General features: G+C 38.6%; 1 protein-coding gene across 1 annotated transcript in view; it reads right to left on the reverse strand.

Moving 5' to 3' along the window:
* b4galnt4a (beta-1,4-N-acetyl-galactosaminyl transferase 4a) overlaps window positions 1-27,627 on the reverse strand; it is a 213,299-nt gene that overhangs the window by 66,649 nt on the left and 119,023 nt on the right. The window contains exons 4-7 of the mRNA XM_017717516.2: window positions 20,915-21,010; window positions 19,879-19,969; window positions 18,839-18,939; window positions 5,136-5,203 (exon numbers count right to left, since the gene is read on the reverse strand). Of these exons, the coding sequence (XP_017573005.2) occupies window positions 5,136-5,203; window positions 18,839-18,939; window positions 19,879-19,969; window positions 20,915-21,010 (356 nt within the window). The remainder of the gene's footprint in view (window positions 1-5,135; window positions 5,204-18,838; window positions 18,940-19,878; window positions 19,970-20,914; window positions 21,011-27,627) is intronic.

Below are 27,627 nucleotides of genomic sequence, written 5' to 3' on the forward strand. Positions count from 1 at the left end.
GGTGGACCTCTGTTGGGTGATTCCACACACTGTAACAAGCAGCCAAGAGAGTCCCCACTGTTAAATTATGTTACATAATAACTCTCTTGAACTGCTGTCATGGTACTGCCACTTCTCTTTCTCTCCCTGCCTCCGTTTCTCTTTCTCTCTCTCTGTCTCTCTCTCTGATTTCAGTGTTTGTCTTGAGCCCCCTCTCTCTTCTGAACTCAGGGTTCAGGGCTCTCTCATTACTGTAGCACATGGCCATGATGGACAGTGCCATGGAAATTCCTATCAATGCCCTCTTGCTCTGTTCTCTACACTGCTCTTGACAGATCAATCATCTTCCACTGGAGGGGGAAATATGAGGAGTGGGAGCAGCAGGCTAGCACATGCTAAAGCCAGATGCTAACCTCTACTAGGGTGTAATATATCCTTCATCCTTCAGGAAGTACACTCATCTGTTACTAACCAGAACCTGTTGCAGGTTCTTCTAACAGGCCAGAGATTGAAGGACCAGGCCAGAGGCAGAAAAGCACTCTTCATTTTGACTTCACAACTTTACAGGTACTTTACCTGTACCTGTTTTTCTTTACTCTGTGATGTGATACTGAATCCACCACCTAGTCACACTTGTTTCTGTCTGCTCTTCTGCCCTAATACACCACAGCCCCTTTGGTCTGGTTATATAATTTAAAAGCACCAGCTGCCCTTTACATTGTGTCAAAACTTCATGATGAGTGGACCAATAGAAGTAGCCAAAACTCGCTTGGAATAAATAACCTAATTAACGTCCTGTAATAGTTAAGAATGTTTTTCCTTCTTCTATAAATGTACATTTTGGAGATGAAAGATAAGACAATATCATGAAAGAGATTTATTATGTACAAGAGATATATAAGACTGAAAAATACAGTGCTAGAAGCTAATACAGGGCAGTAGTGTATGAATGAAGGGAACATACAGTGTATTAATTAAAATTATAAAATAGAGTAAAGCTTTTGACACTGACTGTAGCAGCAACATTGTAACAAGTATTGTTACAATCTGACAAATCCAACAGAATAAATATGTAAATGTATTCTCTCATCTTTTAATCTATATATCTGTTTCCTTGCTAATAAGTGTTAAAAATGGCCTGAATCTAATTCTGTACTACCTAGAAGCTCTAAATCTGTACTACCCAGATTGGTTTTGCTAAGATAAATAAAAGCTCTCAAAACCCCCAAAATCACAACTCCTAGAATTCATAAGTAAACCATTTAAGCATGGGTGCAGGCAGTGCTTAAGCCCCCAGCCCCACCCACTTTACTCTAATAGGACACACCTGGATACTCAGTTTTGATCAATGACAATGGTTTGCTAGTCTCAAGGGGCCAGATGTGATCTTGTTACAAGAATTTCTGGGGACAACTTGGGGAGGATTTACTGTTTCTAGAGCTCTAAAAGGCAGGATTTTTAAATTAGTTGAGGCTCTGAATAATATGCAAAAATTATATAAATATAATATATGAACTCATCTTAAATCAAGTTGATGTATCCAATATTTCTTATTTTGAGAATTTGTAAAAATCTAAGATTATTTAACTTATTTCTAGACAATTTCAAGTAATTTTATGAAGTGGAATTACTGACAGACAATTTCGCTTGTTTTAAGAAATGTTGTTGAAACAAGTAAAATGATCTGGCAATACAGTGAGAATATTTGCTAAATAGTAACACAGACATAAAGTAATTAGTGAGATTACGTTTTCCAGGTAGTAATCACAAATAACGTAATCCCATTACATCTTTAAAGACATAATTAGTAACTTCAAAGGCGTTAGTTTTTGAGTAATTACCCTGACAGGAGCTACATAACATTAATTCTAGCATAGTATACAGTCTGCTGAGTCTCTGCAGCCCACTGTACTGACTTAAAAACACAAAGTTAGCTTTGAGACTGAAGGGACAAACTTTTTATTAGATTTTCTCTCTCAACACTCGGAAAATCACACTGAAGAACCTCCTCTCCAAAATGCAGATTATTGCTTTGTTTATGCCAGTCTGTCTTCAGGCAGCTGGGTCATCAACTGAAATAATCCATTATAACGATGACTGGGGTTTGGCTCTGCTTTGCATTTACTAAAAATAATGACTACAACCAGAAAATAACAGCTATTACTGTAATGTATGTATATTTCAGGATTAGTATACAGTATATATAATTTGTATTTTCATGTGGCCCTTTGCTCATGGGGGACCCTTTGCCTAGTGCAAAGACTGCTCCTGGGAGAACCATGAGAAACGTTTGGTTAAATGTAGGTGAGTAGACTTTTTAGAGTGGGAAGAAACAGAGTGTTATGCTTTGTGGAGGTGGAGCTCAATGTTGGGTTGACACTGTGCTCGTCAACATTGTCCGACATACAAAAAACTTGTCAGTAGCCCATGGATGTGATGAAAGTTAGCATACTCAAAAAAGTCCAATTAAATACAAAGAACAACACACTAACAAGTGGTAAATCTAAACCTATTGTTGAATAACTCTTGCAAGGAAAAAGCAGTTCCATTCAATCAGACTATATTTTAGCTTAAGATGATACTGCAGGACTAATGATGCAAGATACAAGGGGCTAAATATGACCTCTGCCATCCACAGTTCACACTCTGACAAAGCGTCTGACAAAGAGAAACCTGATCTTAAAGAATGAATGTTAGCTAACAAAAGGGTTTTGTCAACTAGCTTGTTTTGGTTATGTTATTTTATATATATATATATATATATATATATATATATATATATATATATATATATATATATACACACACACACACACACACACACACACACACACACACACACATTATATTCTATATATATATACTATATTCTGCCTACCCGCATTTAGCCATAGTTGCACTCCTTTCACTGCCCTGTATCCACACACAATTCAACCTCAGGAGAAAAGGCGGTAGAGGGATGCTAATCAGAGTGTACACAGAATGAATAATGCTGTGGACTTAACAGTGATTGTGTGTACATGCATCCAAGTCTCATGGGACATAACTTGAATGCTGTGAGGCATTTTAATAATACTATGCAAAGGTCTGTTTGCATAAACTTGCCTTATCAATAATAAATCAATTCTTAAAGACTCCCATTCCCATTCATGCTTAAAGAGAACCACACAAGACATTGTTCTAGTCTGTTTTGTCCACAAACAGGATCTGGCAGGATACATTTAAATTGATTCTCCATGTACACTGAGGAACTCAAGGAAAGGGCCCATATATTAGAAAATGGAAGTTTCAGAAATAAAAGTATTCAACGTAATATGTAAGACTTGTTTCAAAATATCACTCCCCTGTCCATATATAGAAAATCAGCTGCAAAATCAAACACTTTGAATTCACTGCTGTGATGTCACAAAAACCAAGACGTTTGCCTATACATCTGTCTATTCAGTCTATAGCCATTTAGCCACTCATTTTTGCAGAGTTAGCCTGGACAGAGGTACAATACAGGAAAGCCAGTTAGAACAGAGATCATTTACATATCAGTGTTAAAGGACTAATAAAAAGCAGGCTGTTTAATTATATAGGATAAGCAAAAGTTGTAAAATGGTCATGTGGAACAAACTATGACTATTTTTGGTACATGTAACCCCACAAACATCATAAGTGGACCTGAATGGAAACAAACAATATAAGAAACATGTAGGATATGGGTGCTTTAATGTGTAGATGAATCCACAAGATTAGCTAGCTTTAGATGAACATGCAAGCCGAATCTCCAGAGGATATCCGCTCATTCATGATGAGCAACAGCATGCTGCGATTAGCTTATGCACCATCTGAAGTGGCCCAGACCAAGGTCAAACCACGGATCACTTTGCAGCCTGCTAACGCTTTAACGAGAATGCTTAGATTAATTTATAAAAGTGTTTTTAATAAAATCCCCTGGTCGTTAGAGCGCGAGCTCCACGTAATCTTTAACATCTTTTGACCTTCTGATTTACATAATCACACTTGTCATTTCTACATTTTGTACTTTAACAAACAAGTGATATTCAATTACTAATGAACTCAAAGTCTGCCTGCAGTCTGTATGATATAGTCTGCCTGCAGAGTGTTTGATATCCACTGATATACAGGGAATGTAAATTATATAAAGATGACTGAATTCGCAATTTATGGCAAGTAATGGCGCCCACTGTACTGTCCAATATCACAAAGCAACCCATCATTACCCAGCTTCCTCAGATTCATTTCCTTATGAAGGAAGTGATTAAACATAGTCCGGTGTCACAAAGAAAGCCCATTTCCTCTAATTGCTGGCCCAGTCAGGAGCACGGTGGACTAAATCACAGGATCAGAACATCAGCGTGTGCAGGTGTGCTGGCAAATGAGACACTCAAGCTTCATGAATAGAGGTGACCAGAGCAAACAGCACTGGAGTCATAAAGGGCAGTGATTACATTATTATTGCATTGCTGCACCTGTTTGTACTCTCAATTTTCCACTTCCATGAGCATCAATTTCACCAAGAGAAATTCCTTATATGTGCAAATCTGATGCACTGACACATATATATTACTTTGTATGTGAAGAATAAGAGAAAAAACAAGAAGAAGAAGGAGAGGAAGTAAAAACACAAAAAGAACAAATAACAGCAAAAACAACAAAGAACAACAACAAAAAGTACAGCAAGAAGAACAAAAAACAAGAAGAAGGTGAAGTAGAAAAAGAAGAAGACAAAGAAGAACACAAAGACGAAGAAGAGGATGAAGATGACAAACAAAGAAAAAGAAGACAGAAGCAGAAAGAGAAGAAAAGAAGATTAAGAAGATAAAGAAAAAGAAGGCAGAAGAAGAAGAAAAAGAAGAAAAGAAGATTAAGAAGATGAAGAAAAAGAAGGCAGAAGAAGAAGAAAAAGAAGAAACGAAGATTAAGAAGATGAAGAAAAAGAAGACAGAAAAAGAAGAAACAGAACAAGAAGAAAAAGATGAATAAGACGACAAAGATGAAGAAGTACAAGGACAAGAGCAAGAACAAGGAGAAAAAGACAAGAAGAAAAACAAGATGATGATGATGATGATGATGATGGTCAGTTTTCACAGGTAAAAGTGCCACCGTCTGTCATTCATTCAATGAGAATTTGAGAAAAGTGTACTTACTGAACAGACTTGGAAGCCTGAGACCTGAACTTGGTGAACTCTCCTGGTGCTGTCCACTCTGACCCCAGCTGAAAACAAACAGACAAACTTTAAGGTCAGCAGGGACTCTTCTGTTGCACTCGGGTCAGTTTCGGACATAAAGCACACTTTCTGGCAGGTCAGCTAGTCTTACATGTGCTCTTTTGTGTAAATAAAACCACAAAGCTTCTTTCTTTGTTGCTATTTGCCTGTATGATTTTCTCATCCTGTTTTATTTGAAGGTCTTCATTATTTGAAGGTCTTTACACTGTCAGGTTATTAGTATAGTGAGTGAGTGATGTGCTGCATAGAGCTGTGCAGCTACATCTGCAGCGTTAAGCGAGTCTAACTGAAACACAGGAGAGAACAAGTGTACAATACACCGCTGACATGTTGAGCAGCATTACAGAGAGAGCTTTTCTCTCTGATTGTGCTGAGCGCTGGGTTCATTTAGAGGCAACGTGGAATGCGTAATTATCACACCTGTCAGCGTGACAATGAGGAACACACACACAGATTCTCAGAATAGACGCTTCTCCAGAGAGTCCATAGTAACAGAGCAAGGAGACAAAAAGATACAACAGGAGAACAGATCAGAGCAGAGGCATGGAAGAGAGACATAGAGAGAGAGAGAGAGAGAGAGAGAGAGAGAGAGAGAGAGAGAGAGAGAGATTGAGGAGTGAGAGAACGGCGGAGAGAAAAACAGAGCAGATAGAAGAGAGAGAAAGCATGAAAGAAATATAGACATAGAAAGAGGGAGAGGGAGAGTTGGAGAGATTGAGGAAGGAGAAGAGAGAGATGGATAGGAAAGAAGAAAGGGGAGGAATAGAGTGTGATAGAGACAGAGAAACAGAACAGGAGAGAGAGAGCAGTAGAAACAGACAGGAAGAGAGATACAGAGAGGAGGAGGGAGCGAGAAATAGAGAGAGGAAGATAAAGAGATACAGAGACAGTTGGAAGAGATACAGAGACAGTTGGAAAGATAGAAAGAGGTGGAGAGAGAAGGAGGAACGAGAAAGAAAGAGAGAGAGAAAGAGAGAAGGGGGGGGGGAAAGACGGAGAGACAGAGAGGAAAGAGAGTGATAGAGCAGATACAGATACAGAGAAAGTGAAAGAGATAGAGAGAGGGGAGTGAGAAAGATACTGTAGATCAGAAGAGAGAAAAGGGAGAGAAAGAGACAAAGAGAGAAAAGGGGGGAGAGAGAGAGAAACAGATGGAGAAAGAAGAGGAGAGAGAGAGAGGGAAAATAAAGGTGCAAAGGTAGAAAGTAAAAGCGAGAATGACAGATACAGAGAAAGACAGCCAGAGAGAATGTTAAAGAGAGAGAAAGAAGGGGAGAGCGAGAGGGAAAGAGAGAAAAACAAAGGGAGGGAGACAGGTACAGAGACAGATGCACAGATAGAAATAAAGGCAGAAAGAAGGGGGAGTATGAGAGAGAGAGAGAGGATATAAAAGACTGGGGCACAGTCACAATAGAGCCTCTGTTTCTCTGGCTCAGTCCACTTCATCCACATTCTCTCTGGGACTCAGAACCGCAGCTCTAGTTAGAGCCCCTGACGCCACTGATCCGGAATGAAGTGCTGAGGCCTCATCACAGCAGCCTTTGTTTACATTCAGCATTATCGTCCAAATCAAAGCTGTTGTGAACATCTCAAAGTACTCGCAGTCTCACAAAGTACGAAAACAGGGGTGTGAAAAAAGTTGTGATACAACAGAAAAACACCTTTGTTTCCATAAGGAATCTTTTAGTGAACAGTTCGTTAAAGGGCCAATGTTGTACATTTCTCAGGTATTTTATTTTTCCCTGAATCATTGTCCACTTATGGCATTAATGTGGGTTTATGTAGCAAAATAAAAAAAATTCCAACCTCTTTTTACAGCAGTTGTTAGGGTCTTCACTCTCTTATTTTCACCTCACAGTAAATCAAAAATTATATAGCATGTAGTTGGACAAAGTTTTGCATCATCTGTAGGCGTCTTGTAGCCTAATGAATGCTGCCCTTCAGTCATACCAAAATAAAATCTGCTGTAAGATTCCTGAGCGAAGTACAACTCTTTCTATCACCTTAATTATTAAAACAGTGAAATAACGACATACTATCGCTGCCTGGCTGTATAAAGCAGCCACAGACTCTGCCTCAAAGCTTTCTTTCTTCTAACCTCATGGAAATGTACACATACTGGCCATCAAAGGTCAAACTTAAACAAACACACACCCCTTTGACCATCAGGAGACTGTTTTGCTGGGCACAACACACACACAACTTGTTCCACTGTAGGTATAAACACACAGTCGTGATCCAGCCAAAGCTAATTACTTCTGTTGCCAACTACACCTCTTACACCTCTTTCTCTAGGTGGGATTTAGAGCAGGACTGCTGTTGGAGTGTGTGTGCTACACACACACCCCGTGCTCCTTCAGTACATTTCCACCTGTAGAAAAACATCTAGCAACTGTTGAAGGACGAAAACATCCCGATGGACTGTGGAGGCTGCACTCAGTACAGAGTAAAAACTTCCATGCTCTCAACTAGAGTTCAAAACTTCAGCTTCAAAAAGGTCAAGGTGGAACAGACACGTCATTCACACACATTGCCTCCATTTGAGTGCATTAAGTGGTGCTTCTATGGTGAGTACATATTGCTTCCACCCATGCACAGAGGCACGCATGCAGGCAGACTATTATTCAAAAGCAATTTATTTCTATCAATGCTCTAATATGCTTGATTCAACTCATTAACTAAGCATCAGCCCCTTCCTGAGTTCAATAATGTGGCAGAACAGGGCAAACCAAAATATCTATACAGCTCTGCGGGCTCTGTTCAAAACTTAAAGAGACACTTCACTTAAAATTCAAAGGTACACAACATTCCCTTTACCTTACATATACTTATCCAGCCAAGAGTCTAAACTTTCTTTCTTTAGTTTCGCACTGAAGCTCCAAGGCCAACATATTTAATACATAATAGGGGCTTAGAGACAGCAGTTAGCAAACTACTATCTATACCATCACACCCCCGTGAAGTTAAATAAACTGAAATAGACTTGTTTACATTGTATAACATACTACTCAATGAAAATGGACGGTTTCATGGGAAATTAGGTTCAGGCTACAGTGTGGCTGCTTCTAATGTTTTTAAGCATACAAAATGGTAACCCTTTACAATACTATTTCTTAGTTAATAAGGAACTACGCAGGTGCAAATGAATAATTCTGCATTAATGCTAAGTAACTACTCTTAACTACCAACAACTAGAATTTAGTAACTATGGTTTCTTAGAATAACTACTCATAAATTACCAAACAAATCTACATTAATTACTCACTACCTGAGTCGGACAAGGTTCCTGCTAAACTATTAACTGATTTAGTTTATATTCAACAGTAGTGAAATACGCTACACAGTGTACAGTCTCTACAATATAATTAATTATACCCTCCATTTCTATTCACAGAAACAGATATGCTCAGAAAAGGCTGGAGCATCACACCCACTGTACTGACTGGTGCCCCTCATTTGTTTGTTTTGATCAGAAACCCTAAAAGGCTAATCTTCATATTTGGCAGTGTGAACCAATTAGCACATCAGCCTACAAATGGGACAACTACTAAAATACTACAAGATTCAGTAGACCAGTCTGCCTCTCATGTTCAGAAAAGAAAACATCATTCTTTTCTACAGAAGCACATGTACTATTGTTTTTTTCTGGACAGTAGTTCTCATTTAATGTCCCCTTTAGGCCAGGGTCAGTTGAAGAGAGGGCTCATGGAAATATCTGAATGTGTATGTGTCCTGCCTTCACACATTGTTACATAATGATTGAGGCGTTGCTGTTCTTCATTAGGAGCTAATGATGACGGTCATATAAAATGAAACAATGGACTAGGAGTTAATGATGACCAGGAACAGTATTATAAAGTGAAACACATAGTAACTCACTATTAATGAACTAGGAGGTCATGATCAGGAACAATATAATAAAGTGAAACCCATGGTAACTCACTATTAATGAACTAGGAGGTCATGATCAGGAACAATATAATAAAGTGAAACCCATGGTAACTCACTATTAATGAACTAGGAGGTCATGATCAGGAACAATATAATAAAGTGAAACCCATGGTAACTCATCATCAATGAACTCAGAATGAGTGATGATCAGGAACAGTATTATGAAGTGAAACACATAGTAACTCACTATTAATGAACTAGGAGTAATCATAATCAGGAACAGCATTATAAAGTGAAACACATGGTAACTCACTATTAATGAACTAGGAGTTAATCATGATCTGGAACAGTATTATGCCCTATGTGTGACATGAACAAGACAGCTGGTGGTTTCTGTCAAGTAAAAAATATGGTGAAAATTATCTTAATATTTACACGAACAGCTGTGGTCAGTGTTTGATGCTTATAACAGCTCATCATAATCAGCAAATTCTCAACACGACGAATGAGCATGGCAGATCATTAAACTAGCAAACATCCATCCCAAAACCACAGCAGCTTGAAACAGCAAAACCACAGCCGTCTGAAACACATTAGCATTACTCGTTTGAACCACTGTGGTTTACTGCTGTTTTTTATGTAATTTATGGTGAATCAACTCGTAAATGAACAGGAAAGTAACTTCTGCAGATAAAGTGGAACTTACTGAATCAGGAAAGTGAATCAAAAATGGACAAACACAGGCCAGTCTCAGCCACAGCACTGAGATTGGTTTAGATCTGTCTAATTTCAATGAATTTAAATATTTAGTCTTAAGCAAAAAGATTGATATAAGGAAGGACTGCATCCTAAAAGCCTGGTCATGTATTTGAATGAAGATCAGAGTCTTTTTTCAAGCAATATTTGGTCCATTTATTATAATACAACTTACATGAACAATTTGTCTCAAGATATTAGGTATAACTAGATATTCAGAATCTCAAGATACCAGTGAAAATTACACCATGTGTTATTTACAAATCAGTAAAATTGCTGCATGTCATGTAATTGAAGAGATTAATAATTTACCAACAGATGCACAAATCTGTGCACCGAAGTGAAAACAATAGCTTAATGAAGGTGGTGCTGTACAAACTTTAGAACTGACAAAATGATGTTATGATTCCAATCTAATGATTTAGCACTTATTCAGCTTTATTAATTGCTATGATCAGATATAACCAGGAGGAGTCTTTGATTTGTTGATTTGATTAGACTCTGAATTTTGCAGGTACCATACATATTGCTGATGCTGAAATAACATTTCAAAGTTCATTCTTGGAAGAAAACCAATGTCTAGATCCATAAACATATAGCTTAGTAAAGGTTTTCAGAGGGACTCAGACAAGGTTAACATGCCAGGACGTGATGAAAGTGTGCTGTAAAAATGATTGTTTGATTGAGTGGCTGCATGTTCACATTATCTTAGTCCCATTGGAATTTGAGATGCTACTTCAACATCATCAATATGCATTCTACCTGCAGTTGATTCAGAGTCTAAATCCATCTAAAGATGGATCACTTTAGGATCATTTTTGGCAATTACATCAGTAAGTTAGTACTTTAATATTCCTATTATTATTGGTACAAAATGAACATTATCTAACATTTGATTTTGATGGAATTTAAACTGATGATGGTGAATAGTTAAGCTAAAGTTGTGTTTTTCATAAGCCTTGAATAGGCTTGATTATTTGTGTTTATGTTCAGGTTTGTCATTAGTGATGCAGAGAAGGACATGTGAGTGAGCAATGTAGATTTACACAATTTGTAGAGACATTAATAAGGATCATACTGAGCTATGAGACGTTGCCATTGTGATAGAGGTCAACAATCTTGGAAATGCATTCATCAGGGTATTTGGACTTCTTTATGCCTTTGTTTTCGGCTTTCTGACAACTTGAGCTTGTCCAGAAGATCTTGATGAATTTGGTTGGACACTAAACAGAAACATTTTCACATGTGGTAGAAAGAAAGTTTCTTTGGATGATCTGGCATCACAGCTCAGATTAAATATTTACCAAATAAACTGCATTGAGTTTTTATGCTCATGTTGGTTTTTGAAATTTTTGTTGTCTTCATGCTGATATTTGAAATAGCATTTTAAAGGAGTTGGTTTTGCATTGCAAATTCTTGACTACACTTAGGGTGGGATGTTAGCGTTAAGATATCAAACCCCTTAACATGACTGAGGTAGGACAACGCCCACCATATTTATATTGCCTAATTTTCCTGTGTCATGTAGGGCTGACAGCACTTTGTTTTGGATTTGAGCCAATGGTGGTAAATAGCTAAGCTACAGTTGTGTTTTATAGTAAAGCCCAAACTTTTCTTGACACTAATTTTTATATAAACTGCATCTATTCAACCAGTCAACAGTGGGTAAAATTTGCATTCCTTGTCTTACAGCAGTAGAATGGCATAATTTAACATTTTGTCTGCTTGAATAATTGAGAGGTTGTTTTACCATTTTTCATATTGTCCAGTATGTCATACAGTGTCAGAAATCACATAAGCAAGTGTACGTGAGAATATTTCAATCAGTGTGGTTTGCAGTATAATGATTTAGCAAAGTGCTAATTAACAGCTATGAGCCTTCATTGCTTGTTAGCTACATTAGCGTTGTTACTCCAGTGTAAACTAGAGTGAAGTAACTGTCTGATCCTGACAGGACTGGACCCAGTTTTGGATGTCATTCGGTTTGAATTTCACGTTCAGGGTCTCCCAGCCCATCTTCTACTTTGAACAAATGTTACACTGCACTGCCCCCATTTTAGTTTTACTCCTGACTAATTCCTCCCTACTTTCATTACCTTAAAACATCTTTTAATTTGGCATGCTGGAGTCATATACTCGCTTTGTTAGAATTCTGATCTAAGATCCATGAGGCCCATACTCATAAGAAAGTGAATGTGTGGGAGGCAAATAAGCAAATTAATTCACTAGAGCACTTTGCTATATCAGCACATCACAGCATGAGAAAAGCACATATTTTAAAGTTTGTCCAGACTAAAGAACTTTGGGATGTTGTTTAAAAGCATTGCTTGATGAATAAATCTGTTTAGGTAGAATTAAAACTTAAGCAGCATCCTGATAGGATTAGTTTCCTATGGGGAGGTGGGGTAATGTAATTTTACCACAGGATGTCTGTAATGTTTATGACCGATTTAGAAGAGGTTAAGAAATCTCCACGTAAATGGCAGTGATGGGAGTGGCTACTCAATTTATGCACTGTTTCTATCCCAGAACCAAGTCAGAAGTTTTCATTTAGCTGTAATTCTGTTTACATTAACCATCTGCTTTGCTGTCTTAAGTGAATGCACTGTGCCATAAGCATTGTCATTAGAAATTCACAGTCAATAGTCAGTATCATTTTATAAAATAAATGTTCTTTTCTGTAATTTTTGTTTTATTGTTCTGTGTTGTGGGCAGCACAGTGGCGCAGTGGGTAGCACTGTTGCCTCACAGCAAGAAGGCCCTGGGTTTGGTTCCCGGCTGGGTAACCAGGGTCCTCTCTGTGTGGAGTTTGCATGTTCTCCCCGTGTCTGTGTGGGTTTTCTCCCACAGTCCCAAGAACTGTAGTCAGGCCAATTGGACATGCTAAATGCCTTCCACCCAATGACAGCTGGGATAGACGCCAGCACACCACCCCATGACCCAGAAGGATAAGTGGTTCAGAATGTTAATTAACACAGGATTAATATAATCTGGGGTTACTTCTAAAGTTTGCTTTATAGGAAGTAAAAGTTGCCGGGGTCTTTAAAGATGAGGGATCAGGCAATCCATCAGAATAGCTGATTTGGCAGATTCGAATGAAATTAAAATCAAAGAGAAACGCTGATAAAAATTACTCCACCTTCTCATGTAAATCTAATCCTGTCCAAACAGTGCTTTAGATGCCAATTATCATATTATGTCTATATTATGTTATATTATTTTTCAATTTTATTTATTCATAATGACAGCTAACATATACACTACATAGCACTTTAGTGCCACTACCATTAGATTTACTGGGCTTTATCTGGCACAGTGGGTGATGTAGGCTTTATCTGGCCCTCCAAATCAAAATGTTTGGGCACCCATGCTCTAGTGCACACATAAGGAAGTAAACAGACACCCAACATGTTAAAGGCTTATTAACTACATTCAGGGTAAAGGGAAAAGGGAAAGGGAAACACATGCACATTCGATTTTTGACCAAACCAAAGCAATAAAGTGGGAATTTTATATAATTAAACCATTAGGATGTAAACAAGATCATTCTGAGTGGTTTAAAGTACTTTATTCTAGAGAAACTCACTGAGTCAGAATTGTTCACAGTGGTGATAGGAACCAACTATAAAAGATTTAATATTTCTAAAAGCTCCTTCACAGAGAGCTATAATATAAAGTGCTTATGAATACGGTGCCTGATGTCTGAGACACTGTTATATGATAGTTTTAAGATCAGGTTATAGACTAAAGCATATTTCTTTCAACTGTTTCATGGCAGAGAAGTACAAGCAGAGCATTATAGTACATCATAGAAAATGTTCAAATGTATTACTATTTTAACATTTTCAACATAGAAATTTAGAACATGTCACTGGTGGCTCGCTGGTGGTTTTGGATAATAAATAAAGAAAATTACTTTATTTGAGTTCTAGCCATCATGACCTCTGGTTCCTATCACCCTCACTGCAAAGTGTAAGGGGGAGCGAGGAGGCGGATGCACACGCTGAGATAAGCGAGAATTATTATGGGCAAATCCAGGGTCGTGATCAAGACGGTCCAGAGTCAAAGAGCCAATACGGATAGATCGGGATTCAGACATGACAAACTATAAACAGATTCCAACAGGGCAAGGACATACAACAAAGACCGATACATTCATACAAAGACTGGCAAACACAAGGGGCAAACACAGGGCTTAAATACACGGGACAATGAGGGACAGGTGAACACAATCAAGCCAATCGTGACACAAAGAAATCCAAGGCATAATGTTTCTCTACAGTTCAAACCACTCTGCATGAGTATGTTTATATCTCAACCATTGAATTATGGAGAGATTTTGGAAAATTGGTGGAATTCTCCTTTAAGGTCCAGATTTCACAAGGGTGGACCTACAGCACAATAAACATAGCTCTTAATTCAGCATCCTGTTGTGGCTTCATGGCAGAGATGGCAAAAACTGCAGCAAAATGAAAGTGTCCCCAGCTCTCTCCCTCTTTCTGTCCTTCACATAAAACCACATAAAAAAATAAAAAGTATTTCTGTAAAAATGACAGATACAGCTACCTTAGGCTCTTTCTCTATTTTCTGAGTGATGTGAAATGTGGGATTTACCCTACCAAAACTCATTTCAGTCCCTGAAGTGACCCTGAAGCCTTCACAAATGGAACGGGGCAGACGTGGAGAATAGGGAAGCAATAGAACCAGAGAACCATTACGTACGAATGAGATTTCACTCCCTTCACAGTCTGTGTCTCTCTCTCTCTCTCTCTCTCTCTCCTTCTTTCTCCCCCTCTGTAACCCCTGTCTTTTTGTTCCCACTTCATTCTCCCTTTATGCCGAGGAGTGCTAGCGGAATTGAAAAGACCATTCACCCTGGCAGGCATGCTATTTTAAACAGAGACCAGTCTATTGAGACGCAGACCCTCCAGACAACTCTCCATTTCAGGGCTCAGCCGCCACTCTATCGGCTGCTTCTCGACACGGGGACGCTCAGAGCCGCTGGTTTTGTCTCTCTCTGCTTGACTGGACTGCAGTAAAACTAGTCTATCAGCGACTGGGCCTACAGGAAATCACTCTGAATTCTGGACAGGCGGCAGTTATTCAGTGAGACAAAAGGGCCACGTGCCACCTCGTCTTGCCAATCGATCACACACCTCCGTGGCAGGATATCGAATGTTCTGTTATGTGTGTGTGTGTGTGCATGTATGGGTGCGCTAAGACATCTCTCATCTAGCAGTGTTCAATATACTGACCCTGCGTCAAAGCCTGCGCACACACACACACACACACACACACACACACACACACACACACACACAAACACACACACACACACCCACACACACACACACACACACACACACACACACACACAAACACACACACACACTCACACACACAAGCGTTGGGCAGGTAATTGTATTCCACACAGCCTATGTTTCCTCATACATTTCTCTGCCTGCCCCTGCAGACCAGGCCCTATCACCAGAGGGAAATCTAATTAGCAATTAGCTGCTGGCTATGCAATTTGATTAAAGTTACACACACAAGGAAAGCACTTCTGGTCCACGAAGGGCAGCACCCATGCTAATGCCAATATATCACGAAGAGACTCCCAGTCTCCTATTTTCCCTGCAGTGTCCATGGAGACCATGGTCAGGGTGGAGCTGATTGGCTAGGTCACTGCCCACTTCTGTATTCAGAGAGGACAGCAAGGGACAGCAGGACAAGGAGGTCAGACAGACTGGACTGCTAACAAATAGGAGAGAAATAGGAGAGAAAAAATGCATCAGTGCAACTTGAGGGTGGCAATTCAACTGCACCAAATTTGGAATTAATCCATTACATTTAAACAAGTCCAAGGTATCAGTGTTAGAGCCGAATAAGCATATTTTAATGGATCAGGTTTTGGCTACATCCTTTGTTTTTGTTTTTGTTTTTTATGCCAGGGTTGCTGTAGAGATGCTGTGAACAAGCATTACCCATAACCTCCTGCAGAGAGGCATATTTTCAGAAGATAACAAAGAGATCTAAACTTCAGCAGTGTGAAACTATTTTACAGTGGAAAATAAAGGAGAATGTTACGCTTTGAGTGTACTGCCATGAGTGCCACGCTTTTCACTTATAAGTCGCAAATAGCTGAAAACAAAAATATCATGGAAACATTTTATACCATGGAAACAGTTTTACACCAAGGTTAGCAGAAACAGCATGTTTAAAACGAGAGTCTGTCTGTTAAAGCCATAGTGTATTCATGACACAAAAATTGGGCATTTCACAAGTAGTCCACAAAAAAATTTAAATATATCAGTTCTAAGTAGGCCTGTCACAATTATTACATAACTGCCGGTTTGCAATCCTTTAAGCTTTAAGACAGAAATTCTTTTCCACAGTTTCTCTTACACTGCAACAAAAAGAGTGTGAATTCAATGCATTTTCATCAGTTGGATTGAAGCAAATACTTGTAAGTAAATTAAAGTTGAAAACACATTTACTGAGACACCCATGGGTCTTATGAAAACAACAAAATAAATAAAAAACAAAAACATTCTGACTGATGTTATAAAGCACTTAGAGGACAGCAGTGAAAATGTTTGTTTATTTGAGCTTGAACTGTTTTTGTCATTAATGTGGAGCTGGTAAGTATTGGCAGTTGGAAGTAAATCTGCAAATCAGCCAATATGTTCACTTTACGGTCATAAGTAACAGAATAGCATTAGATCACTTTTGTGCCACCTAATTATGGAGTCAAATTAGGGTCTTTAATGGTGACGAGAAAAAAAATATATCGCAAATATAAGATTAGCATTTTGCATTTTACGTTCCTGTTTTGTTTTTGCAATACTTTCCCTCTTTTGCGTTTCTTTCTTTTGTTTGCGCGTCACACTGCTTTTCTTTGCGTCTCGCATTTTACGTTCCTCATTTTTTTTCGCGCTTCTCTCTTTCCTTTGCTCCGGTTTTACCCTGTGTGGGGGTGGGGTTTAGGTTTGGTTTCACCTAACTGATGCTAAAATGGCACTCATTTAGATTATATCTAAGAAAGTACAATTGAGCAACTGGTGTTCGAGTGAAAGAAAGCTAGAATCAAACCTGTTCTTTGGTGTTTGGGACTGTAGCATTTTGGCTAAGCTAACAATACAATTAGCAGGCCAAATGTGTCGCACACCAAAGCAAAGGCTTGATTTCAGCTTTGACAACCGTTTAGAGAATCTCTGAAAGCGCGAAGTCGAGAAAGCAAAATCAAATATGTTCTGTGCTTTCTATCAGCACCACCTATGCAGAGAAATGTGACACACAGATTTGAAATACTGTCATTATTTTCAAACATTGATTTTTAAATATAGCGATATCCCTTATTAATGTTATACCACTGTATGTAAAATGATCCTAGTTTTATAAAATTATGAAAGTATTTTAAATTTCTATTCCATGTATTTATCCTAGAGAATTTCCAACCCTAGTCCAGAATTTCACATTATGCATGTACTACAAATGCATATATTTACTAATTGTTCTTTACTACTTGTCTTTACTATTGGTTTTCCACATTAGTGTCAGTGATAGTTCATTTTTTTTAAATTCTCAATTGAAGCAAAAAAATATAAAATTTGATGATCCAGTGAATCATTTCCTGAAGAATCAAATCTTTCTGAGCTCACAGATTTATATCCCTACTAACAGACATACAAAAGAGGTCTTCTACAGCATCCACTCTGTAGATCTTTTGTTCCGCAGCCACGGCGAGAGCCAGTGGAATACATTTTGTCATGCATTGATATCCACAATCTCACATTTACAGATTTCAGCATCTTGGTTTATCTCCATTTAAAGTAACATGAGTCCTCTGGTGGAACAGCAGGAGATCAAATGTGATGTTTACTTTACCACCGTCATGGAGCCCAAAATCTGTGAAAATCTTATATTACTGAAAGGCAAACCACAGCTGCAGTCAGAGTCGACTTTATGTTCAGAAGCATTCAGCAGGCCTTTGATGTAATCGCACGCCACATGTCCATAAAGATATATCAGTGGTGTAGATCTCACATGTTTGAGAAATTAGGTTCTTATAGAATGGCTACCATTTAGTTTGGAAATGTGCCTTTTTTTAATTAAGTCAATTAAAATGTAATTACATATTTAATTACACATAACATTGGCTCAATTTAGCATAGCGTTCACTCAGTTTCATTCACAGTCATTTCTGAATGAGCTGCATTTGTCGGAAGTAGAGGAAGAAGTAAGCTGAAGGTCATGTGACATTGCGTGTTTGGGGAAGTGGTGGATTAGTGATTAGCTGTTGTGTGTGATTAAACAGTCAGCCCAGTAAGAACATGTGAGGTGAAAACCTGGCCTGCCCCGCAGCATTAGAGACCCATCTGAGGGTTTGTACTGTACAGAAACACAAGCCTGACAGTGGGTGATCAGATCATATACACATTTCCCACACTCCAAGACCAAGCAGTTATCATGTAGACATTTGCCCTCTAGTGAGTCCTGTGTTAAAGGAACGGCAAAAACGTACTCTGGACTGGTCAGCTGAGACATGTTTAGAGTCTGGATTCTACTTCTTTAGAGTAGTACCGGAGAGTTACTCACAAACACTAAAAGGCAATAGTCACTCAAAACATTTTCATAAATACTTCCCCAAAACATCTCTCAATCTGTTCAAACTGATTCTAGATCTTATCTGAGACATGTTGTTGTGGTTTAGAGCACAGTGTGACTAAAGAACTTATTTTTCTAACTTATTTTTTTATTAAAATTTTTTTATTAAAATTCCATTTTAATTATGATTTTAGAATTAATTTGAACAAACCAGGCTTTTCTTTCAAGTTATGAAAAAACATCAATGCATGCATGCTTATCTTTATTAAAACATTTTGAAAAGCCAGCTGTTCCTGAGGATGTAGTTGTGTGATCTGCAGAGAAGTGGTGAGTTATGATAGTGTGGTTTTTTGTACTTCAACACTAACCTGCCCCACATAGACCAGCAGCCTGGCGTTCAGTGGACTCTCGTCTGAACTCAGCCAGAATTCAGAGTTATCGTCAGAGGCCACCGCGAACTGAAAATCCCCTAGAAAAATGAGAAAGAATGTATGGAAAACAGATGAGGAAGATCATACTGACAGTATCAAAACTGAACCTAGTATTGTCAAAATGGTAACTTCATAAGAAAAGCGTAAACCTTTCTTAATTTTAACTCAGACTTTAGAAAAGATATTTCATATCAAGCAATGTTGGACCATTTCTAAATGTCTAAGGGTCAATTCAGATCCATTCGTTATGAAAAGCTGACAGACACTACATAAATGGCAGCTTTATTTATGAAAAATTAACCAAAAAAGGGAAATAAAAACCATAGAAAGAGCATGACAGAGTTTCTGACCTGTGTTATTCATTCTGCAGTTGCTCTTTGTGAGTTTATATGAGTGAAAAAAGTACTATATAAAGTGCTTTTGTGATTTAATGCAACAGTGGCTTACAGTAACTACATATTAGTCATGTGCAGTGATTTAGAGCACTATTTAAGAGTACAGGTGTACACTCTTTAAGGGCACAGGTGTGCAATCTAAGAGCAGAGGTATATATAAAGCACAGGTGTACACTCTTTAGGAGCACAGGTGTACACTCTATAAGAGTACAGGTGAATAAAAGAGCACAGGTGTACACTATAAGAGCATAGGCGTGCACTCTTTAAGAGCAAAGGTATATATAAATGTACAGATGTACACTCTTTAAGAGCACAGGTGAATATATGCACAGATGTACACTCTTTAAGAGCACAGGTGAATATATGCACAGATGTACACTCTTTAAGAGCACAGGTGAATATAAGAGCACTGGTGTACACTATAAGAGCAAAGGTGTACACTCTTTAAGAGCACAGGTGAATATAAGAGCATAGGTGTACACTCTATAACAGCACAAGTGAACACTCTTTAAGACAGGCTCTGTTCTGCTGAATGAGTGTGTGAGTGGAGTGTGAGAGTGTGTACAGTGTAGTGAAATTTACCGTCTTTGTATGGATGAATGTAGCCAAAGATTCGCAAGCCATAGTTTTTCCATTTTGGAGCAACAGCCAGTTTCTTCACTACAGTTCTTGTCTGGGGAAGCAAGCAAGAATTAAATGACACTGAGAGGTTTATTAATTCTCAGACTAATCTTGAAGTACTGAAGTATTTAAAAAGCTGAACCTGATGTTATGACGGATTGATGGCTCTACCTAATAGCATGGTTTTACACTGGACATTCGTTGGTTATATGACTTTCTCTCCTCTAAGTCTACTGACATTAACATAAAAAATAAAAAAATTCAAGAGAACCTTTGGAGAATTTAAAACTTTCTGAAATTTATTTTCCATTTAAGAAAAACCCAGGTTCACAATGTGGTCTCAGACTTTTGGACATCAAAATGTTGGTAAACTTCACTGAATATAACATTTCGGAAGAGCAGATCACCAATGCTGTAGTTATTAATTAAGGGATCATCTAAACAGTGCATGACCAGGATGTCTTTTTAAGTTTTATTTCCCATGTATTTAGCTAATAGAAGGCAAAATCACACAAAATCACATGCAGTAAACAGAGTGGCTTCACTTAACTGGGATTTGGAAGAGGTTTAAAAAAAGACACTTCTCTTTACTATAAGTGATTCTGTAAGATAGTTGGAGAAATACACAGGAGATATGTTATGCACGATTTGTGCTATGCTTTTTAAATTTAGAACAGAAGCAATAGAACACTTGAGGTTGTGTGTTATCACAGATAACATCACGACTGTGATGATCTACCTACGACCACATTTGAGATGTTATTCTTGATAACACACTCCCTCTCATGTTTTATTGTTTGAACCCTCAGAGCTGAGATGAGAGAGAGAGAGAGAGAAAGATTGGTTCACATAGATGGATCTGATAAAGATATTTGATGCAGTGTTATTAATGTATCTTTCGGTCTCAGCTAAAACTAAACCTGCATAATAACTAGCGTAGCATTTGTATGAATTCACACATTATAAAGCAAAAATGCACCATCATAACTTTACTCACATGAGGGAAGAGAGGGAAATGAAGGTTCTTTCTGAGCTGAGAAACAGAGGAGCCACACCAGTCTTCAAAAACATGGAGGTTAGCCTGACCTTTAAACTGTGGAAAGAGAGTGAAAGAGAGATAGATAGATAGATAGATAGATAGATAGATAGATAGATAGATAGATAGATAGATAGATAGATAGATAGAGTGAGAGAGAGAGAGAGAGAGAGAGAGAGAGAGAGTGAGTCACTATGTTTGACAAAGCAGGAAACACTGATAACTCTAAATGAGTGGGTACACACACACACACACACACACACACACACACACACACACACACACACACACACACACACACACACACAGCAAGAAAAATGGAACTTTAAGAGCTGGAAGTTAAAAGAAAGTCAAAGGAGAAGGAGAAAAAGAAGAAACAGCTTGAGAGAGTTAGTGAGCTCTTAGGGGAGTAAGAACTCTGAGAACAGAAACCCTTCAAAATGACCGGCTCTCTGAAGTGTTTCCTGTTTGATCCATGCCGAGTTTCTGCTGAGGTACAGAGAGACGGAGGTAAACACAGGAGACAGAAGCTCAAAGACTGTGCTGTTAGCTTCTTATTCATCTCTGTACTGGGACATGAGGTAACTATCAGCTAACCTGCTGCAGAACCTGCACTATGCTCAGAGGAGGATACTAGCTTATTGAGTACTGCCCTGTGCTGCAGTAATAGCCTCTTCTCTTCTGAACAGGCTTTACACTAGAAGTTGGAACACTGCTTTGGGGATTTGATTGCATTCTGCTCCAAGAGCATTAGCGGGGTCAGGGACTGATGTTGAATAGTCAGTTGTGGATCACAACTCCACTGCAACTCATCCCAAAGGTACTGGATGGAGCTTCATCACTACACAGCGTCACTGCTCCACAGCCCAATACTAGGGGCTTTATACTCCTCTAGCTGACACTAGCTGGCACAGGGCCTGGTGAACTTAGGTCCATGTGTGGCTACTCCAGAGCATACCATTCTATTGAAAATGCCTTTCTATGGAGATCACACAAGCTGTGTGAACATCTGAACATCTGTGTCAGCATTGAGTGCACATTCAAGTAAATGAATTCACTAATTAGAAGAGGGGTTTGGATACGTTTGGACAGACAGTGTACATACATGTACACAGACACATCCAGAGACAGACCACTTTACATCTATTTCATTAAAGTAAAGGAGCCAGTAAGTACAAATTATTATTATTCATGTACTATGAATAATATCAAATCTATTAGTCAATCACACCTGCGTCCTCCCATCTAAAGCTGCTCTCAAAGAAGTCATTGACATTAAGGCCCAGGGAAAATTTGAACAAGAAGCTGGCGATTATCTGACTTCAGCTTCATATAACCAAAGAATTAGGGGTCGGTGATAATAAATAATTATTTGACTCCTAACAACTGTACAAGACCTGGTAGACTACCAAAACTGTCCCCATCAGATAAACAGCACTTAAAGCTTTCCTTTTTGAGAGAGAGGAGAAAATCAAGCTCCACTGTTTCTTCAGATCTAAAAAAGTCCACAGGTGTTTCTGTCCATCCTTCTGCTGTGAGAAGATATCTCAACACTATGAGTCTGAAAGAATGTGTAGCTGTCATGAAGCCCTTACTAAGAAAAAGAAATGGGAAAAAAAGGAGATCATGTGCACTAGAACAGCAGACGTGGACAGAGCCCACATTCTAAATCTCAACTAAATGTGTTTGGGATTATTTGGATTGTGAGAAGCAGAAAATGTGACAAACCTCTATAACTGAACTTTGCTGGTGTGGAAAAATAACCCTGCAGAGTTCTTTCAAAAACTGTAACAAGTCTCCTGAAATGAGTGGGAGTTGTAATAAAGCAAAGGGTGAACACATTAAACTCTGAAAAAAAAACTTGTTACATTAGGTTGATGAGGTCCCTGTGTAATTTTCAGTAAAACACGTTTTTTTCCTGACACTGAAAAATGAGTACCTTGTACTTAATGGCTGTTTTGATTGGAAGTTGAATGAAATAATTGAAAGGGTGTTCTCTGACTTTTGCACAGTACAGTATACACACACACACACACACAACTGAAAGAGTGGCCCTTAAACTTGAATGTCATCCTTGCAAAAGGCACCAACAAACAAAACGGCTGTGTGACAAACAGCAGAGTGGCCTGAGCCCAGAGGCTACAGGGGAATGTGAATATTTCGTGCCCACTGCACAGCTCAACATTTCACCACACGCTTATTAATGGATTTAGTCACAATTGATTAGCATTAGCTAGCATGCCTGCAACTGCATCCATATGGACTGGTCTAATGTCTTTCCAATGTTAATTAAGCCAAATCCAGTAACCTTGACTTTGCCTTTAGCTTCATGTATTTTATTTCGCAGCGCTTCACTTCACTCCCCTGCCCTGGAACTCGATTCTTTCTGACAGAGGAAGCCTGTGGCAGGGAGTTATTGTTTATTCTTTGTTGATAACTTGGCATTGATTCCACTCTCTCCCTGTTGAGCTCCCTCCAAATGAAATCAATGAAAGAATATCAGACACACACTTCTTCAACACACCACACTGTCCATAGTAGCAGACATGTACATCTCTCTCTCTCTCTCTCTCTCTCTCTCTCTCTGCACTACATTAAGAGTCAGTATGCAGTGCTGGAGCCTCCTGCTCTATTTCTGTCCTATCTTTAACATGTCATCCCCTCGGGGACCACTGTGCCAGCCCTGGATTCCAGTGTCTGGGGAAATTAATGCTGCCAACATACAGGAAGAGACAAAGAAAGCCACTATTTGAGAGCATACAAACATGAAGGCCTCTTTATTTGCATAAAATATCATATTGCAATTTATTGCTACATAATACAATTGTGATACACCTTACAGCCATAATACATATACAGTTGTGCTTGAAAGTTTGTGAACTCTTTACAAGTTATTATATTTTTGCAAATATTTGACCCAAAACCTCACCAGATTTTCAAAGTCCTCATTATAGATAAAAAGAACCAAATTAAACAAATGATGCAAACATATTAGACTTGGTTATTTTTTTTTTGATTGAGGAAAATGATCCAACATTAAATATCTGTGAGTGGCAAAAGTATGTGAACCTTTAGGTTTAGCAGATAATTAGAGGTGAAATTAGAGTCAGGTGTTTTCAATCAATGGGATGGCAATCAGGTGTGAGTGATGACCCTGTTTTATTTAAAGAACAGGGATCTATCACAGTCTGATCTTCACAACACATGTTTGTGGAAGAGTATCATGGCACAACCAAAGGAGATTTCTGAGGACCCCAGACGAGCTGTTGATGCTCATCAGGCTGGAAAAGGCTACAAAACCATCTCTAAAGGGTTTGGACTTTACCAAAGATGTACAATAGTCTGCGACGTCACAAAGCAACTAAAGACCTGTCTCACAATGGCTAAGGTTAATGTTCATAAGTCCATCATCAGCAGAATACTAAACAACAATGGTTTGCAAGGAGAAAGCCACTGCTTTTCGAAAAGAACATTGCTACCCATCTGCAGTTTGCTAAAGATCACATGTACAAGCCAGTAGGATTTTGGAACAATGTTTTGTGGACAAATGAGACCAAAATAGATCTTTTTGGTTTAATTTTGAAAAGTTATGTTTTGAGAGAGAGAAACACTGCACTCCAGCCTAAAAACCTTATTCCATCTGTGAACAATGGTGGTGGGAGTATCATGGTTTTGGCCTGTTTTGCTGCATCTGGGCCAGGACGGCTTGCTGTCATTGATGGAACAATGAGCTCTGAATTATACCAGCAAATTCTAAAAGAAAATGCCAAGACATGTGTCTGTAAGCTAAAAACTCAAGAGATTATGGGTCATCCAGCAAGACAATGACCATAAACACACAAGCAATTCTATCAAAGAATGGTTAGAGAAGAATGAAGTAAATGTTTTGTAATGGCCAAGAAAAAGTCCTGACCTTAATCCTATAGAAATATAACATACATAACAGGGCTGAAGCTTTTTTGCATGGAGAATTCCACCAGGCTGATGTGCAGGACTAATCAACAGTTACCGGAAATGTTTAGTTGCAGTTATTGCTGCACAAGGGGGTCACACCAAATACTCAAAGCAAAGGTTTGCATACTTTTGCTATCACAGATATTAAGTATCGGATCATTTTTCTTAATAAATCAATGACCAAATCTAAGTTTATAATTTTCTCATTTGTTTAATTTGGTTCTTTTTATCTATTATAAGGACTGCAGCAATATTATCTTAATTAGCTTAATACACTAAACAAAAATATAAATGTAACATTTTTGTTTTTGCTCCCATTTTTCATGAGCTGAACTAAAAGATCTAAGACTTTTTCTATGCACACAAAAAGCCATTTTCTCTCAAATATTGTTCACAAATGTGTCTAAATCTGTTTTAGTGAGCACTTCTCCTTTGCCATCAACCTCACAGGTGTGGCATATCAAGATGCTGATTAGACAGCATGATTATTGCACAGGTGTGCCTGAGGCTGGCCACAATAAAAGGCCACTCTAAAATGTGCAGTTTTACTCTATTGGGGGGGTCTGTGGGGGTCAGAAAACCAGTCAGTATCTGGTGTGACCACCATTTGCCTCACGCACTGCAACCCATCTCCTTCACATAGAGTTGATCAGGTTGTTGATTGTGGCCTGTGCTGCAACATGAGGTGATGGTCATGGATGAATGGCACAACAATAGGCCTCAGGATCTCATCATGGTATCTCTGTGCATTCAAAATGCCATCAATAAAATGCACCTGTGTTCGTTGTCCATAACATACGCCTGCCCATACCATAACCCCACCGCCACCATGGGCCACTCGATTCACAACGTTGACATCAGCAAACTGCTCACTCACACGATGCCATACACGCAGTCTGCCATCTGTCTTGTACAGTGAAAACCGGGATTCCTCCATGAAGAGAACACTTCTCCAATGTGCCACACACCATCGATTGTGAGCATTTGCCTACTCAAGTTGGTTACGATGATGAACTGCAGTCAGGTGGAGACCCCAATGAGGACAATGAGCATGCAGATGAGCTTCCCTGAGATGGTTTCTGACAGTTTGTGCAGAAATTCTTTGGATAGGCAAACCAATTGTTGCAGCAGCTGTACGGGTGGCTGGTCTCAGATTATCTTGGAGGTGAAGATGCTGGATGTGGAGGTCCTGGGCTGGGGTGGTTACATGTGGTCTGTGGCTGTGAGGCCAGTTGGATGTACTGCCAAATTCTCTGAAGCGTCTTTGGGGATGGCTTATGGTAGAGAAATTAAAATTCAAGGCAACAGCTCTGGTGGACATTCCTGCAGTCAGCATGTCAATTGCATGTGCCCTCAAAACTTGCAACATCTGTGGCATTTGCTGTGTGATAAAACTGCACATTTTAGAGTAGCTTTTTATTGTGGCCAGCCTAAGGCATACCTGTGCAATAATGATGCTGTCTAATCGGCATCTTGATACACACCTGTGAAGTGGATGGATTATCTCGGCAATGGAGAAGTGCTCACTAACACAGATTTAGACACATTTGTGAACAATATTTGAGAGAAAAAGGCCTTTTGTTTACCTAGAAAAAGTCTTAGATCTTTGAGTTCTATTCTGTGCTGGGCTGGGGGTACTCAGACTCAGTGTTTGCCTACTGTAAAGAGAAAGTGTATGGTTAGTTCAGCCAATTGAGTAATGCTGGGCAGTGGTTCTCTCATTTGCTTGCACAAACAATGTTTCCCTCTAGTTATTCTGCTTTAAATGTAAAGCTTCAGATATGGTCAGATGTGCCTGACGGAACACTGTGAACACTGTGAACACTGTGCTACACATTTCAAATGTCAAACAGAACTTTTAAAACGTCAGGTTTAGATTTGTCTGTGCAGTAAGCCTTACCATCAGCTGGATTCAAACAATAGAATGAAATTCTGTGTTAATTCAAAGGTGCGTAAGTCCATTTGCTGCATAGTAAGTAATATAAGAACTTGTCTGTTCATATGAAATGGATATTAATGAAGTCAGACTCATACAGCACAGTTTTACATTGGATATTATCTGTTGTCATAAGACCTATGTGGCTACATCTTTAGCAATACTGTAACAGTAAGAAAGATTTCATTAAGAAAAAATGTGTTTCTAAAATGTGTTTCTTACTATATAAAAAAGCTTGGCTGGTAAGAATCTGTTCAAAAGTATATGGACAAATATTTGCATTTCTATTATAATGTGTACATGCTGCTGTCAAACAGATGAATAAACAGGAACTTTAAGAGTAAAAACAACCTGAATTAATATTTCATTTATAGGATCGAAATTTTTGCATATTTCTATGTGTAGGGAAGTATGTTGTGAAAATGTGGTGACACTGTTTGGGGTGTAGAGATTATGTGGGGGCAGTGATGTGGCATGCAGGTAGCTAGCTATCATTAGTTAACTCGTTAGTTAGTTAAGCTAGCAAGCTACTCAACTTTCAGAAGTCATTGTTGGCCAGCTTTATAATAGAATTCCACACATTTTTGATTAATATTCACAGAATATTCTGCATATTAAATGTCTTTTACCACAGTGAAGAAACATATCAATATAATCCATATGCAAAAGAAATATACACTATATTGCCAAAAGTACAAAAATGTTCAAATCACTTCCATGGCCACAGGTGTATAAAACAAGCACTTAGGCAAGCAGACAGCTTCTACAAACATTTGTGAAAGAA

Source organism: Pygocentrus nattereri, chromosome 11 (assembly GCF_015220715.1).
Source record: "Pygocentrus nattereri isolate fPygNat1 chromosome 11, fPygNat1.pri, whole genome shotgun sequence".
Classification (NCBI taxonomy): Eukaryota; Metazoa; Chordata; class Actinopteri; order Characiformes; family Serrasalmidae; genus Pygocentrus; species Pygocentrus nattereri.